The 16,629-nt window shown below is 42.6% G+C and overlaps 1 protein-coding gene across 1 annotated transcript in view; it reads left to right on the top strand.

The window, feature by feature from the left end:
- Window positions 1-13,098, top strand: part of KCNK9 (potassium two pore domain channel subfamily K member 9) — a 182,048-nt gene extending 168,950 nt beyond the window's left edge. The window contains exon 2 of the mRNA XM_063921222.1: window positions 9,796-13,098. Coding sequence (XP_063777292.1) covers window positions 9,796-10,637 — 842 coding nt within the window. The 3' untranslated portion in view covers window positions 10,638-13,098. The remainder of the gene's footprint in view (window positions 1-9,795) is intronic.
- Window positions 13,099-16,629: the final 3,531 nt, after the last annotated feature.

Genomic DNA, 16,629 nt, shown 5'->3' on the forward strand with positions numbered 1-16,629 from the left:
ATAACTAAACATCTGGATTATTGCAGAAAAAACATTAGTTAAGCAACACACAATCTGAAAAAATTGTGTGTTACTGTAGAATAGTCATCCAAGAGTAAAAGTAGTTATTCAGTTCGTAACTACTATCGGTTACATACAGTAATGTAATTTTTTAATAATTATATATTTAGCATAAGGGACCTAGCATAGGCAGGTCACCTCAGTCTCGATTCCCCTTGCTCTGTCCCGCCCTCCTCTCTTGACAGTTCCGTCCCTTCTTGGCAGTTCCCTGCAGTTCCGTCCCTTCTTGTTGGTTCCCTGCACCCTACCCACTCAATCCTAACTCCCCTTCCCCTACCAGTCGCTTTGTCCATCCTCCAGGCTTCCACTGTGAATGCACTGAGGAGACGGAACAGACCTTCTGCAATAATTACATAGATATCTTCTATTATAAACTTAAATCCTTGTTATGTTATATATATATATATATATATATATATATATATAAGAAAACCTGTGTGTGTGTATCTGTGTATGTCCCTTGCAATGAGACCACACCCATTATTGCAATATGGGACAGCAGGAGAGCACACACTGAAACTGGAGTCTCCTGCATGATGCGAGAGGGTAAGCAACTGCGGAACCAAATGAATAGTATTAGTAACTAGTAAATTTCTGATATTCGTGCAAATGGTTGATGTTTTTTTAACCATGTATGCATAAAGGTCGCTCAGAAGTTGCACAGTGCATGTGTCCCACTCAGCGGCGGAACTAGTGAGCGGTGGGCCCAGGTGCAACAAAATGCTTTGGCACTCCCCCTCTCATCCATTACAAGTCCACCCCCTCACCCAAAACTCCAAATTAGGGATTCTTTGCATGCTCCCGTATAATATATTTATATATATATATATATATATATATATTTATATACATATATATATATATATATATATATATTATGTATAGATATTGATGCTGTATATTATTTAAAAAAGGGATTGCTGGCCACACAGGTGTATGTGTGTCTATATACAGTACCAGTCAAAAGTTTGGACACACGTTCTCATTCAATTGAATGAGAAAGTGTGTTCAAACTTTTGACTGGTACGTATATAGGGGATCATTCCGAGTTGTTCGCTAGCTGCTATCGTTCGCTGCACAGCGATCAGGCAAAAAAAACGGCACTTCTGCGCATGCGTATGTGGCGCAATGAGCACGCGCGTCGTACTATTACAACGAACAATGTAGTTTCACACAAGGTCTAGTGAAGCTTTTCAGTCGCACTGCTGGCCGCAGAGTGATTGATATGAAGTGGGCGTTTCTGGGTGTCAACTGACCGTTTTCAGGGAGCGTTCGAAAAAATGCATGCATGCCAGGAAAAATGCAGGCATGGCAGGAAAAACGCAGGCGTGGCTGGGCGAACGCAGGGTGTGTTCATGACGTCAAAACAGGAACTGAACAGTCTGAAGTGATCGCAAGTGCTGAGTAGGTCTGAAGCTACTCTGAAACTGCACAAAATAATTTTGTAGCCGCTCTGCGATCCTTTCGTTCGCACTTCTGCTAAGCTAAAATACACTCCCAGTGGGAGGCGGCATAGCGTTTGCACGGCTGCTAAAAATTGCTAGCGAGCGAACTCGGCATGACCACCATAGTTTCCACACATTATGACAGACAGAGTCCCCTTTTTACACATTACGGCAGACAGAGTCCCCTTTGTATACATTACGGCAGACAGAGTTCCCTTTTTACACATTACGGCAGATAGAGTCCCCTTTTTACAGATTACGGCAGACAGCATCCCCTTTTTACACGTTGCGGCAGACAGCGTCCCCTTTTTTCACATTACCGCAGACAGCTTCCCCTTTTTATACATTACAGCAGACAGAGTCCCCCTTTTTTTACACATTACGGCAGACAGCATCCCCTTTTTTCACATTACGGCTGACAGTCCCCCTTTTTTACACATTACGGCAGACAGTCCCCCTTTTTACACATTACGACAGACAATGTCCCCTTTTTACACATTACGGCAGACAGCGTCCCCTTTTTTACACATTACGGCAGACAGTCCCCCTTTTTTACACATTACGGCAGACAGTCCCCCTTTTTACACATTATGGCAGACAGCGTCCCCTTTTTTACACATTACGGCAGACAGTCCCCCTTTTTTACACAGTACGCCAGACAGTCCCCCTTTTTACACATTACGGCAGACAGTTCCCCTTTTTTCACATAACGGCAGACAGTCCCCCTTTTTACACATTACGACAGACAGTGTCGCCTTTTTACACATTACGGCAGACAGTCCCCCTTTTTACACATTACGACAGACAGTGTCCCCTTTTTACACATTACGGCAGACAGCGTCCCCTTTTTTACACATTACGGCAGACAGTCCCCCTTTTTTACACATTACGGCAGACAGCGTCCCCTTTTTTCACATTACGGCAGACAGCATCCCTTTTTTACACATTACAGCAGACAGTGTCCCCTTTTTACACATTACGGCAGACAGCGTCCCCTTTTTTCACATTACGGCAGACAGCATCCCTTTTTTACACATTACGGCAGACAGTCCCCCTTTTTTACACATTACGGCAGACAGTGTCCCCTTTTTACACATTATGGCAGACAGCGTCCCCTTTTTACACATTACAGCAGACAGAGTCCCCTTTTTACACATTACGGCAGACAGCGTCCCCTTTTTACACATTACGGCAGACAGCGTCCCCTTTTTTACACATTACGGCAGACAGCGTCCCCTTTTTTGCACATTACGGCAGACAGTCCCCCTTTTTTACACATTACGGCAGACAGTGTCCCCTTTTTACACATTATGGCAGACAGCGTCCCCTTTTTACACATTACAGCAGACAGAGTCCCCTTTTTACACATTACGGCAGACAGCATCCCCTTTTTACACATTACGACAGACAAAACAGATAGTTAGATAGACAGAGAGAGAGAGAAAGAAAGAAAGAAAGAAAGAAAGAAAGAAAGAAAGAAAGAAAGAAAGAAAGAACAGATGATACTTACTGGCTCAGGCAGTCAGGCTGCCAGCCTATGTGGAAGGAGAGGGACAGCTGCAGTGGCGACTCCACTAATTACATTGCGCTGCTGTGGCTCCTGAGTCCCGCTCCCTCAGTAGAGTTTGAGGAGCAGGTCTCAGAAATGTATTGGGCGTTCCTGTGCAGCAACTGGGAGGTGGCTAATCAGACGCACGGAGATGCACCGTCTTATGGGCGGGCTGAGGGAATGTTGTTGGCATATCGCATAACTGGTTGTGAATTCAGACACCTAATTGCTTACACTGGATGCCATACGCTGATGGAGAAACTGCCCCTATCGTGGCACAGGTACACGTTTTTGATATTGTGACCATTAATTATATCTAAAGACGCACCAAGCGGGACTGTTGCATAATAAAACGCACAAAGTGATCGTCCCAGTCCTTGCATTCAGACGCATGCTTGTACACCAGGGAAAGGGCTGATACCAGCATTGACATAAAGTCACAGTTGCGGCTACAGCAAATGGTGCTAAAGCGTCTGCAACAGCATGCGGATCCAAAATACAGCCCCATCAAATGCTATCTACTGCCATCAGAATGCTCTGGACACCACCAAACATTACTCGTACTCTCATCTCTGCTCAGGCTCCTCACCCCAAATACCTTTTTCAAACGTTCACATTTCTTCTCAACCCTCACTTACCCTCAGTACCCGAGGTCTTGCTTCCTACTGCAAGGAGAAGATTGATAAGACCCGACATGAAAAGGTTTCCTCTGTCAGTAACCTGATCACATCTTTCCACCCTCTGGCACCTTCTCTTCATTTATTTTCTCTTTTCTTGATCCTTTACCCTCACCAACCCCTGTACTTGTCTCAATCCTATGAAAATATGTAAACTATCTACTGGCATCTAGGGCCTACATCAAGGGGGAACTGCTGGGCCCGAGCAGATGATGGGGGCCCTCCTCTGGCTCCTACCGCTAATACCTGGAGATCTACAACAGCATTCTGATGCACAGGAAAGACTTCTTCAGCCACTTAACTGGCATGGTCAGATCACATGCCACCACTCCACCCCACTGTGTCCACCAGTTTTTGAGGAGGAGCTCCGTTCTTCAAATGTGCATAATATATAATATTTAGATATATCAAAAAAGACTTTTTAAACTATATTAAATAAAAAATAAACAATTTTATTATCTGTTTTGAAGGGATTAAAAGAAGCCTTCCCTGAGCATCGTTCCTACAGTAACTCACTGTATCACAATCGGGTAGCCAGTGCCCATAAAACGGAGCGTCGATGCCCACAAAACACGGCGTCGACGACCCGTTTCTAGCCCCCCCCCCCCCCCCCCCCCAGGTCTTAAACCAGTTTAGGATTTTGCACATGTGCGTACCGACAAACGCACATGCACACATGTGCAGAAATCGCTTCATAACGATATTTGCACATCAGCGTCGGGGTCTGAATCGGCCCAGTTGCATGTCTCTGCTTATATGTCCGAACTGTCCTTACTCTTCTACGATTGCCTAGCCCAGCATAGCTAAGATACTACGTGGGGGTCTATTTACTAAGCCCTGGGTGGAGATAAAGACGCTTGAGATAAAGTATCAGCCAATCAGCTCCTAACTGCCATGTCACAGGCTGGGTTTGAAAAATGACAGGAGCCGATTGGCTGATACTGTATCTCCAGCGACTTTGTAAATAGACACCATACAACTCTGTATCTCCCTCTTGGGTAGATATATCAAGCCTTGGAGAGAGATAGAGAGATGAAGAAGCAACAGAGAGACGCAACTTAACTATGGCTGCCCTGTTTTTCTGGGCTGCAAAAGTTCAAGGTGATTGTAAAGGAAGAAGATGTTGTTGCTTATTACCGTCATAAAACATCAGTTTAACATTCAGTTTAGTTTGTTACAAATCTGTAACATAAAGTTGCATTAATTACAGACAGCTCCTTTAATCATATGATCCGTATTCTCTTATGAAGTTGATTCTTTATGCGATGTGATTCCCCATTTATTGCGGCTGACTCAAAGTTTCACACCATGCGTTCATTTTAATATCCTACCACCGAGTGATTGATCATCCACTCTCCTATAATCACCACTGTTGCCTTGTATCCGTTGCCGCGTCTCGTTTGTAACAAGCGCAGGCAGTTGGCGACAAACACTGAACCCAAAAATAATTGTTGAGCAGTTATTTCATGATGACCTCCGTGGTGTGTTTTATATTTCAGCTATCATTATACCCTGTGGATAATAACTAATATGAATTTACCAAACCCACATTGTGCAGTAGAGATATAAATACCAGGTTTGTAGCACACATTAGACATATGTACAGGCTCTGATGGAATTTACAGAAATTAAATACGGCGTGCGTTTCTTGTTGCTAGGCAGAAGCAGATTAAGAACCCATGGTGGCCAAAGATAGATCCTGGCATGGGCTCCCTCCTCCACCCTGCCAGCCGCTCCACGCCTTTCCCATGGCAACCCACTGCCACCTTTTCATCATAAAACTCTGTTTACAGTATTTACCCTAGTATTTATTCCTGGCTTACTGTAGGTGGAAATGTATTAAATCTTAACCTTCTAAAGAGTGGAGCAGTGGTGGCAGGGGGAAAGGAGAGGGCCCCGGGAGTAGACCCTAATGTCTGAAAGCGCAGTAGACTTTGGGTTTGTGCCAGTTTACTACGCATGCGTAGATCTCCGGGAACATGGTGTCCGTACCTTGTTCTTGGTGAAACCTCTATTGTTGGGAAAATGGCCACCACTGCATGCTGGACTCCAAAGGTGACGGAGAGGTAAGTATAACTATATATGGATGTAGGGTGTGCAGTGCAGGCCCCCTTGGACCCATGTATACCTCACACCCTTCATCCATTATAGATATGCCATTGAGTAGTGGTCAATTGAGGAATTTGCCCAAAATCAACCAGTTTCTAGCTAGCATTTATCAAGTACATTCTATATCATATGGAGAATATGATTGGTTGCTATAGGCAACTTCTCTCACTTTTAAGAAGATTTGATACATATTCCCCAAATCGATATCTGTGTGGAGTTTATGTGTACTCCAATATTTGTGTGGCGTTCTTCCGGGTGCTCCAGTTTCCTCCTAAACTCCAAAAACTTGCTGGGGGGTCAAATGACTTCTGAAATCAAAAAGAACCCTTGTGTGTATATATGTACTAGGGAACATAGATTATAAGATACACTGGGGCAGGACGAGATGTGAATGAAATAGTCTCTATCAAGTGCTGCGTAATATGTGCGTGCTATATAAACAGTCGTAAATAAATAATAACGGTGAATACTGTTGAATACTGATATGGTATTCCCATACTTCCCAACGATTAACCTGTGCCAATTTCCAAAAGCGAAGTGGTCACTCCATATATGCTGAAAAGAAAATGATGGAGGTGTTTCCCATAGCAACAGATTTTTGGTATCATTTTTTAGAATGCACTGGATGAATGAAAGTTAAAAAATGATTGGCTGCTCTTGGCAACTTCTGTACTTCCCCTTTTTAGAAAAGTTTGATAAATCCCCCCATAAAGACCGAGGGGCATATTTAGCAATACATATTTTTTTGGCAAATCCCCCAACAACACCTGGTTACGATATTTGCTGGGGGTTCCCCGTTTTCGATCGCCAGAGCAGCGCCCATTGTATCTATGGGGGCTGCTAAAATGCAGAGTTATCCAAGCTCCAGACTGTGAAGCCATTGGCCAATGTAATGGCACATGTGTGATGTGATGATAGCGGATGCAAAGTATTGCGTCTCGTCTCCGGAAGTAAAGTCATCCTGTGAGCAATCACTTCTCTTTTATACATTACAGGGACATGTTCCTATCTCTGCCCCTGTCCCTGCATTTGAATAATAATGTATCTGGGCGATACTTCATTTGTTTTTGACGCATTAAATGGCTATGAGAAGTTATAAGTGTCAGGAGTGGACTAGTGACAGATTTTACCTAGGGGCTGAAGAGCTTCAGGATACATAATAAAAATCTTCCATCATCGGTGAGCCCACCCATTAAACTATTACCTCCCTCCCTCCCCGCAGCCTGACCCTAACCTTCCCCGATGGAGCCTAATCCTAACCCCCAGTTCTCGCAGCCTAAACCTAACCCTCTCACCCCTGCAGCATAACCCTACAACCCCAGTGGTGACTAACCCTCCCTCACCGCAGCCTAAACTTAACCTCTCCCCTCCCCTCACCCCACCCGCAGCCTAACCCTAAGCAGCCCTGGCATACTCACCTTCGGGGTGAGCATACTTACCTTCAGGATGGGAATACTTACCTTCGAAATGCTGGCAATTGGAGCAGTGTCGGGATTCCGGTGTAGATTGGCAGATAGCGCTTCCAATGGGATGAAACCTTACCATTCTGCCAGTTTAAATATGCTTCTATGGGCTTCTGTTGATACAATCCCTGGAAGCCATGGGGTGTGGGAGAAGAAAGGGGTGGGGCTGAGCATGCGCAAGTTACGCTGCCAGCTGCAATGTGTGCCGCTCAAGTGAGCAGCGACAGTCCCCCTCAAGACCAGAGGCAGAAGCCGCCAATGATCAGATCCAAGTCTGATATTTAATAAATATGCCCCTGCAAATTACACAGGTCCACCAATAGGATAATGATGAGCGTTTCGTCACATTTGCAGGAGGCGCTGCACCCCCCTCAGTTCTTTTACGTTGCTACAAGGTGGGAAGCCTCCCAGATTATATAATAGAAAGTTTTGTCCGGATTTGTTTTTGAGATTAGAAGGAGCCTGGTATAATCACTGTTAGATTTCCCGACTCGGGAACGGTGCGGGCTGCACATTATCCTGCGTCCCATTCTACAAAGCAACACTGGGGGAAATTCAGCAGCAAATTTGTTAGTAGTCGGGCTAAACCAAGTGCACTGCAGGGGGGGGGGGGGCAGATGTAGCAGAGAGAGTTAGATTTGGGTGGGGTGTGTTGAAACTGAAATCTAAATTGCAGTGTAAAAATAAAGCAGCAAGGATTTACCCTGCACAGAAACAAAATAACCCACCCAAATCTAACTCTCTCTGCACATGTTACATCTGCCCCACCTGCAGTGCACATGGTTTTGCCCAACTGCTAACATATTTGCTGCTGCGATCAATTCTGAATTACCCCCCCATTGAGTCTCACAGCAGCCGTTCCTGAAATATCCTCAGTCATTCCGTTCAGTTAGACGGGAAAAACGTCTTCATCACAGCTGAGATCCTGGCGTGCCGCGGCGTGGAGGTCCGGCCACCTGCCTGTACTCATAATGCGGCTAATTTTATTTTGTGATTATTTGCAGTTTATAATTAGCGTGGCACAGTGATAAAGCTAGAAGGCAGGAGAGGTACTGTGAGGATGATGAACAGCGTATGATTATGATATAGGAAAGAGGATTGATGGATTAGGCAGTAGACGGGGATTTATTGTACTTGTGCGCCCGTAGTAAGAAAGAGCTGGAAGGGGAACTATCATAAGCATTCGCTGTAAGGTAGAGCCACGTTGCCAGGCAGATTATTCTCCTTGTTGGAGTTTTATAAAACATATATTCATTTCTGGGAGGATTCAGGCATGCTTTGTGCCCTGGTATTGGTTATACACACGTGCAAAGTCACAGATGATACACAACGCAACTCGGCGTTAGAAAAAGCAGCAGTCGCTGCATCAGAGCCCTTGTACACAGATTCACACGCAGATATGCAAAAAGTGGCTATATGGTGACATAAAGTGGCTATGTGACTTCACTGAAGCCACAGGTCATGATTCAGAGGTCAGCCCGCAGTGTATAAATACATATCTGCAGTGGAACAGGAAAGAAATGTGATACTGTGTCGCTATAGGTTTTTTTTGTGTTAATGGAGAGTAACTTGGAAGTAATGTGTTACAGCAGTGAGGAAGTCTCAGATGTGCTATGGTAGAGAGGCATGACATGCCCCCCTATGTTACAAGACCATACTCCCTCTGGCACCACAATTGGTGGTGCACACAATTCTATACCCATGGGCAGGGTTGGACTGGGGCCTCTTTCCGGCCTTGGAGGTGCGCACAACAACAAAGGGGTGTGCATACACTTCAAATGGGGGCGTTCTGCGAGGCAGGGGGCGTGGACTTGCAGTACTCCCCCATATTGCTTAGCAATGGGCAGCGGTGGTGGCAGCGGGGGACTCTGTGGACAAGACTGGCCCTTCGGCCCTTCTGGCATTTGCCAGAAGAGCCAGATGGGCAGTCCAGCTCTGCCCAGCAGAGCTTAGAGGACTTGACCCATGGTGCCAGAGCACACACCTGCTCTGCCCACACAACTCCCTCAGGGCAAGACTGCCAAGAGCCGATGAAGCATTCTTTAGTACAACACATTTTCCATTTTTCTCTCCCAATGGCATGGGCCAGGTACATGTTAGATTGCAAAATGTAGTTCATGATCACACTTTCTCCACTGGGATTACCTGTCACGTTACGTTCTGCGACATGTCAAATATGGTGCGCTACGAACATCTCAATGCAACCTACTTCGTACTGTATGTGCATTCCTTTATCATGGAAGATGGGAGAGTGAAATGCGTTGACGATGGTGTAGAAATAAGTGTTAACCCAAAGTATTACTCCTATTAAAGTTAATTTAAAAAACAAACATACTTTTCATTAAGCTATTAAGAAACTTGCGCAGACATTCATAATGTTAGAACATTTTGCAATAAATTATCCATATTAAATTCAACTCATGGAGGTTGTTACCATTTATGATGGAAGCCACTTTGCTTGTCTAAAGTAACATTATTTCTTTTTGCTGCAGGTTATGGACATGCTGCGCCTGGCACCGATGCGGGTAAAGCTTTCTGCATGTTCTACGCCGTCCTGGGGATCCCCCTCACCCTGGTGATGTTCCAGAGCCTCGGCGAGCGGATGAACACTTTTGTAAAATACCTCCTGAAACGCATCAAGAAGTGCGCTGGAATGCGGAGCACGGACGTGTCGATGGAAAACATGGTGACCGTGGGCTTCTTCTCCTGCATGGGAACCCTATGCATCGGGGCTGCTGCCTTCTCCCATTATGAGGAATGGAGCTTCTTCCAGGCTTACTATTACTGCTTTATAACTTTGACCACAATAGGTTTCGGGGACTACGTGGCACTGCAAAAAAACAGGGCCCTCCAAAAGAAGCCACTCTACGTGGCCTTCAGCTTTATGTACATTCTAGTGGGTTTGACAGTTATTGGGGCATTTCTAAACTTAGTCGTTCTCAGGTTTTTAACCATGAACAGTGAAGATGAGCGGAGGGATGCCGAGGAACGGGCATCACTAGCTGGAAACCGAAACAGCATGATCATCCACATCCAGGAAGACTCGCAACATGGGCGGCCAAGGTACAAGGCCGAAGTAACAGACCTTCAGTCGGTTTGCTCTTGCATGTGCTACAGGTCCCATGAGTACACCAGCCGGATGGTGTCTCACCAGAATTCATTCAGCAACAAGCTGAACCCTCAGTACTTTCACTCTATATCTTACAAGATTGAAGAAATCTCACCAAGCACATTAAAAAACAGTCTCTTCCCTTCCCCCGTTAGTTCTACTTCACCCGGGTTGCACAGCTTTACAGAAAACCACAGGCTAATGAAAAGGCGGAAGTCAATTTAAGGTTACCATTGTTCTTTTGCCATGGGCCACCATTCTCTCTCTCTCTGCCCTTTAATTCTTCTTTTTGAATTGAGACAGAGAGGGGCAAAAGAATTGCCACAAAAATAAGTAGCCTGCCTTCTCTGAGACTCGTTAATGAGCATGAAGCATGTTAAACCTTCTACTCCAGCAAAGTATGCCTTATATTAACCCCCCTGAGTGGATTTCTGATATAAGTACCGATTCCAAAGTCGCACATGAGCAGGGGGATACTCGTACTTTTGACCTAACGAACTTTGTTTTACAAAAATATTAAAAGGAAAAAAAAGGAGCAGGTGACGGGTATAGGTCCGTGGAAACCCGCAACTAATACATTGTGACAAAATAATAAAAAAACAAAATAATATCAGGTATTATTTACTTGAACCAAATGTATTGCTCAATTTTGAAGTTGTTCCCTGATGTATAGATTAAGAAAAAAGAAAAACAGGAAAAAAAATATTTTTTTCTTTCCTACTCTTATTTTTTATTGCCAGACAAAGCATGTGCATTAGGCAGTCTGTATGCTGGGTATAAGCCTGATACATTTGCAAATGCTAGACAGATTGTTTATTTAATTAAATAGTTAAAACGATGGAGAGGACGGATCTTTCAAGCTTGCCAGTTCAAAAAAAATTATTATTTTTTTCTTAAAAAGCATGCACTTTGTGAAACTGGTATGCATTATAAAACACAAAAAAATCTATCATATATTTTAAAAAAAGAAGCTAAATTATTATTATTTGATTTTTTTTAGCTGTAGCTTTTTCTTTTTTCATCACCAGAATTATTCATTTCTGTTTGCCACTCAGTTTTAAAAAAAAAATATTATGTTGCTCGGACTATTATCAGTGGGACTCACCGGTTTGAATTAAATTGTATTTTTAGGTCTTCATAATTTTATTTAAAAAAAAATAATTAAATATATATATAATAATACTACTAATAATATTTTTGGTGCAGCAAGTACCTGCATGAATAGAATTATATTTTTAGGGAATGCTTGATAAAGGGTATATTTGGATGGATGTAATTTTTTTTTATTCATTAAATAGAGACAGGGCATTCCTTGTTGCATCTAGAACGGAAACAAAATAGTCTCTATTGCTTTTTGATTTGTAAATAATATTTAAAAAAAATAAAAAAAACCTTTGTTGGTCTCAGGAAGAGTTCAAGGGACGGTATCTTCTGTTTTGACCTTCTTGAAAACTGGCAAAGGTTGCAAATCCCTTAGATGCCATATTGGCAGAGAGGGAATTGGGCCCTCTCGTATAAGCCACATTGCTGGATTTTAAATGGACATGGAACTGCAGAGTTTATCAGGTTTGCAAAAGCAGATTCCTTGGGGATGATCAGTGTCTATAATAGATGCCATCAGTTTGCTTTTGAAAAGCTGGTTCTAAAAAAGTATTTTTGCTGTATGTACCGTGCCAGCTAACAACCCATTGGCATTCATGCATTCAGTTGCAGAGCTTTGTACCTCATAAGAAAAGATTAATATTTATGGGTTGCAATAAATTCTTCATATCTCTAACTTTCTGAACTTGTCCTCTCCTAATTTTAACAGTCTAGTTGTGTTTTGTTTGAAGGGCATTCAAGGGGTGCCTTGATTTCCGACAAGCCTATAAGGTTAATGTTTGTTCTTAATGTAGTGTTAGCACACACTAGTAAATACAGTATTTTAAAGGATTAAAGGGTCACTGGAACCATCAAATACCAACTATTAATATTATTACTACCAAGTTACGTATTCAACAGAAAGTCTTTATTTTGTTAGGCATACAGTAGAGACGGAGAAATTCGGGACTGGAGATCAGTGTGATGGAAGACAACTGGTTGATTCAAAAATATACTTTAGAAAGATAATGTTTAATATTACATTAATATAACTAATACTGTCATCGGCTGCATTTCACAAATACAAAGAGATTTTTAAATTCTTGATGTTTTTATACGTTTGAAGTTGAACTCTATCAGTGCATTTATAGAATAATGAGATAATCCTGGAATTGTTGGAGTCTGCGTGTTCCCCCCTCCCTCCAATTTATTTGGAACACCATGGCTAAAATACAGTAAAAAACATTTAAAAAATAAAACATGGATTTTCATTCACCAGCCTGCCCCTCATGAAACGTATCTTCATGGTCATTTTAGGAGTGCCCCGCTGCATGATCATGCAACATCACAGAACAACAGTAATTATACCATTTTTTTGCTTTCTGTTTTTTTTTAAAGGTTTTTAAAGGTTTCTGGTTATTGGGTTTCCAGATAATAAGTCCCGAACCAGTGCCTCATTAGTATGGATGGTACTGGTAAAACATTCAGCAGTTACTATGTGCTAATGATATAATGTGTGTAGAAAAGAGCCAAAAAAAAAAAATACCCAACACACACAACTTAATTGTTAATAACTGCTAAAGAATGATGTTGCTGTTTAAAGGAAACTGTTTATTAAATTATATTTTGTATTATCTTGGTGCAATCATAAAATTATTACAATGTGAAAAGTGGGGAAATGCACATTCTATCTATCTATCTATCTATCTATCTATCTATCTATCTATCTATCTATCTATCTATCTATCTATCTATCTATCTTTTAAGAGAAAACAAAAATACTGGGGGGAAAAATACTACACAATAAATAACATGTATGGTTGCCCAATTAAAGGGGCAATTCGTTTTTTTGTGATGGGCACCTGGAGATGCGTTGCAGTGCTGTATCTCTGCTAGCATTTAACCACATTTCATAGAGGTGTGCGGCGGAAAAACAAGTGAAGATTGCCTGCCATTTAAATCGGCAATGTGTGCATCTGAACTTCGCATAGATCTGAATTGCCTCCTGTGAGTTTACCTTAAATTTAAACAGAACGCTAGCGTCTGTACATCTTTGAGTATAGGGGCAGATTTATTAAGCCTGGTGAAGTGATAAAGTGAAAGGTGATAACGCACCAGCCAATCAGCTCCTAACTTCTATGTCACAGGCTGGGTTTGAAAAATGATAGTTAGGATCTGACTGGCTGGTGCGTTATCACCTTCCACTTTATCACTTCACCAGGCTTAATAAATCTGCCCCATAGTTATATAAGTATCTTGTATTGATAAAATGTAGACATACAGATGTGCCCATGTTTATCTTGACCTTTAATATGATTAACTGAGCCAGGTCAGTCAGACTTAATCCCCTGCTGTAATGACTTAATCCCCTGCTGTATTGTTCTCTGTATTGTACTGCAGCTGAGAACAATAGATGAAGGGTGTATGTACATAAACCATGGTGTGCCTAGGCGCAGCAAACTAGCCAATATAACCGTGGACCCATCTGTATTGCATTGCTTTGTACGAGGGGTACTGGTCGTTGGGTCGACCCAACTTAGGTCGACACTCATTAGGTCAACCACTGAAGGTCGACATGCATTAGGTCGACATGTACTAGGTCGACAGGGCAAAAGGTCGCCATGAGTTTTTTTACTGTTTTCGTTGTCGTTTTCTCCGTAAAGTGACGGGGAACCCAAATTAGTGCACCATGTCCCCTCGCACGGCTTGCTTCACTCGCCATGCTTCAGATTACCGTTCCAATCCTAGTCCACGTGGATCGCTAAATATGAAAAAATCCAAAAAATTGTTTAAAAATTGAAAAACTCATGTCGACCTTTTGACCTGTCGACCAAGTACATGTCTACCTAACGGTCATGTCGATCTTCAGTGGTCGACCTAATGAGTGTCGATTTAAGTTGAGTTGACCTAACGACCATATCCCTTGTACGGGGGAGGGGGGGGGAGGAGGAGAATAATAATAACACAGAAGGTAAATATCAGCCTAACCAAATGAGCTTACAATCTAAGAGGTATGGGGGGAACACATGTTACAAAAAGGTTTAGCTACGTCAATTCTTCTACGTAAAGGTTTTATATTTAGCGTGCAATGTGCAAGTTCCCACGGAGCTTATGAGATAAGTTGGACAATGAAAAGCACATGAATAAAATACACTTGGTCTATGTTTTGGTGTCTGTCTGTCCTAGCTGTGACCATGTTGTCTGTCCTAGGCTAGCATGAAAAACTCATGTTGTCGTATTTTATGCAGTTGATAATGGCCCATTTAGAAAACCTCCTGCATTTTACAATTCACATAAGCGTTTTCTGACGACAACCACTAACATCTCTGGTGATCAGTCACTAATTGCCTATTGCAAAGACTTCAATGCAAGAGATTCAGTTCCAGATCTACATGTCAGACAATTAATTTGCCGCATTGGGTGGTTGTGTGATATCCCCTCATTACACAATGAGTCAGTGTCTCTTGTGTAACACAACTTATGGGGAACGATTGGTTAGAAAATGAGTGTTACCAGTTACTCAATTAGTTGCTTAACATGGCAGAACTAAACATACCCTGTGTAGCGGGCCCTTGTGCCTTGTCAAACTTCCATCTGTGCTTTTATTGATGAAAAGCTTCAGCAGCAATATCATAAAAATAACTTTAATGGTATTCAAAGAGGGGATGGGGGGCAACCCCCAACACACCAACCCACGCAAAACACTGTTGTGCAAGGGTACAATTACAAATGCTCATTGTGGCATCAGCCAGAGTATTTTAGCAAATACATCGACTGATGCAAATTAAATCTTTTATCTGTGCTTGTTGATAGCGCCATTGCCCCCTTGGGTGTAGAGTTATATGCAGCCCATTCATTGTAATATCAACTGATGTCTGGGGTACAATTCTCGCCATTCATCGGTGTTTGTGCAATTAACCAAACACTTCAGTCGTTCATAAACCACATAGAGGAAATTTGTCAGTGACAAAAGTATTAGTCGTCTCTTAACAACCTCATCAATACTGAACTTAAATAATAAAGTACAAATGGCCATCAAAAGATCCCCAAAGGAAAGGGAACATTTACATTATATCAGCCCAAACAAAATGATGACAAAGGAAAAAGAGCCTCCTAAACTTGGTGGAAGCAGTGGAATTGCCCCGTTATACCCCCAAAAATGGGAAAATAATCAATAATGGATCTATGGATCAGCCCACCCTCACACAGAATTCACAAGGACAATAGGGGGGCTGATTTTCAGTTGAAAGCCAATGCAAAAGAAAGCAAGTAAATCTGAACCTTGGCAAAACCATTTTGTTCTGCAGGTGTGCAGTGGTAATGGGATACGTTTCATTTTCTGGCTGTCGTGATCCTGATGCAGGAATCCCATCAGCTGACAATGCCGCCAGCTGGAATCCCAGCGCAAGAGGACTATTCTCGCAAGGGGACTCGTTGCGCTCACCATGCTGCCGGCACTCTGGCGGGTGGGATGCTGCTGTTGAGATATTGACAGCCGGCATCCTGTCCGTCGGTAATCCATACTGAACCCGTGGTAACATGTGCAGGGAGATTTAGGTGTGGGAAGGGCGTGTCCTGGCTCAAATGTAAATTGCAGTGTAAGAATAACGCTGCCCAGTATTTGTTGGCTGCATGCAGAAGCAGCCAGTATTTACCCTGCATGCATGCATGAATAAATAAATAAATAAATAAATAATTAAATAACCTAATAAATAATAAATGTATTTTTGCACCTGCTACAGTGCTGCATGGTGTGTCCAAATGCACAGTTAATTGTTTTCTTTTGGCTCTACTCTAATAAGTGGATCATTTAAAGTGATTTGGAAAACATAAATATTAGGATACAAGTTCAATCTAGATTAAACATATTAAATTGCAAATACACATTTTCTTGATTGGAATTGTCTTCGTTTTTGAAGACATGAATAATTGGCAAGGTGCAGTGGGAATCCTCTTTAGTGATGCCACAGTCTTTGATTTGCACTGGCGTGCCTAGTTTTCTGCCAGGGGGCATATGTTGCGGGGCAAGATGGCGCATTTACCGCTGGTGGGAAGAGGTGAGGCATAACGTGAGCTGAGTCTGGATTCGGAGAGCTGTACAAAATTAGATTTTTTTTCAAAATCAAATGACTTCATT

Source organism: Pseudophryne corroboree, chromosome 5, assembly GCF_028390025.1.
Source record: "Pseudophryne corroboree isolate aPseCor3 chromosome 5, aPseCor3.hap2, whole genome shotgun sequence".
NCBI lineage: Eukaryota > Metazoa > Chordata > Amphibia > Anura > Myobatrachidae > Pseudophryne > Pseudophryne corroboree.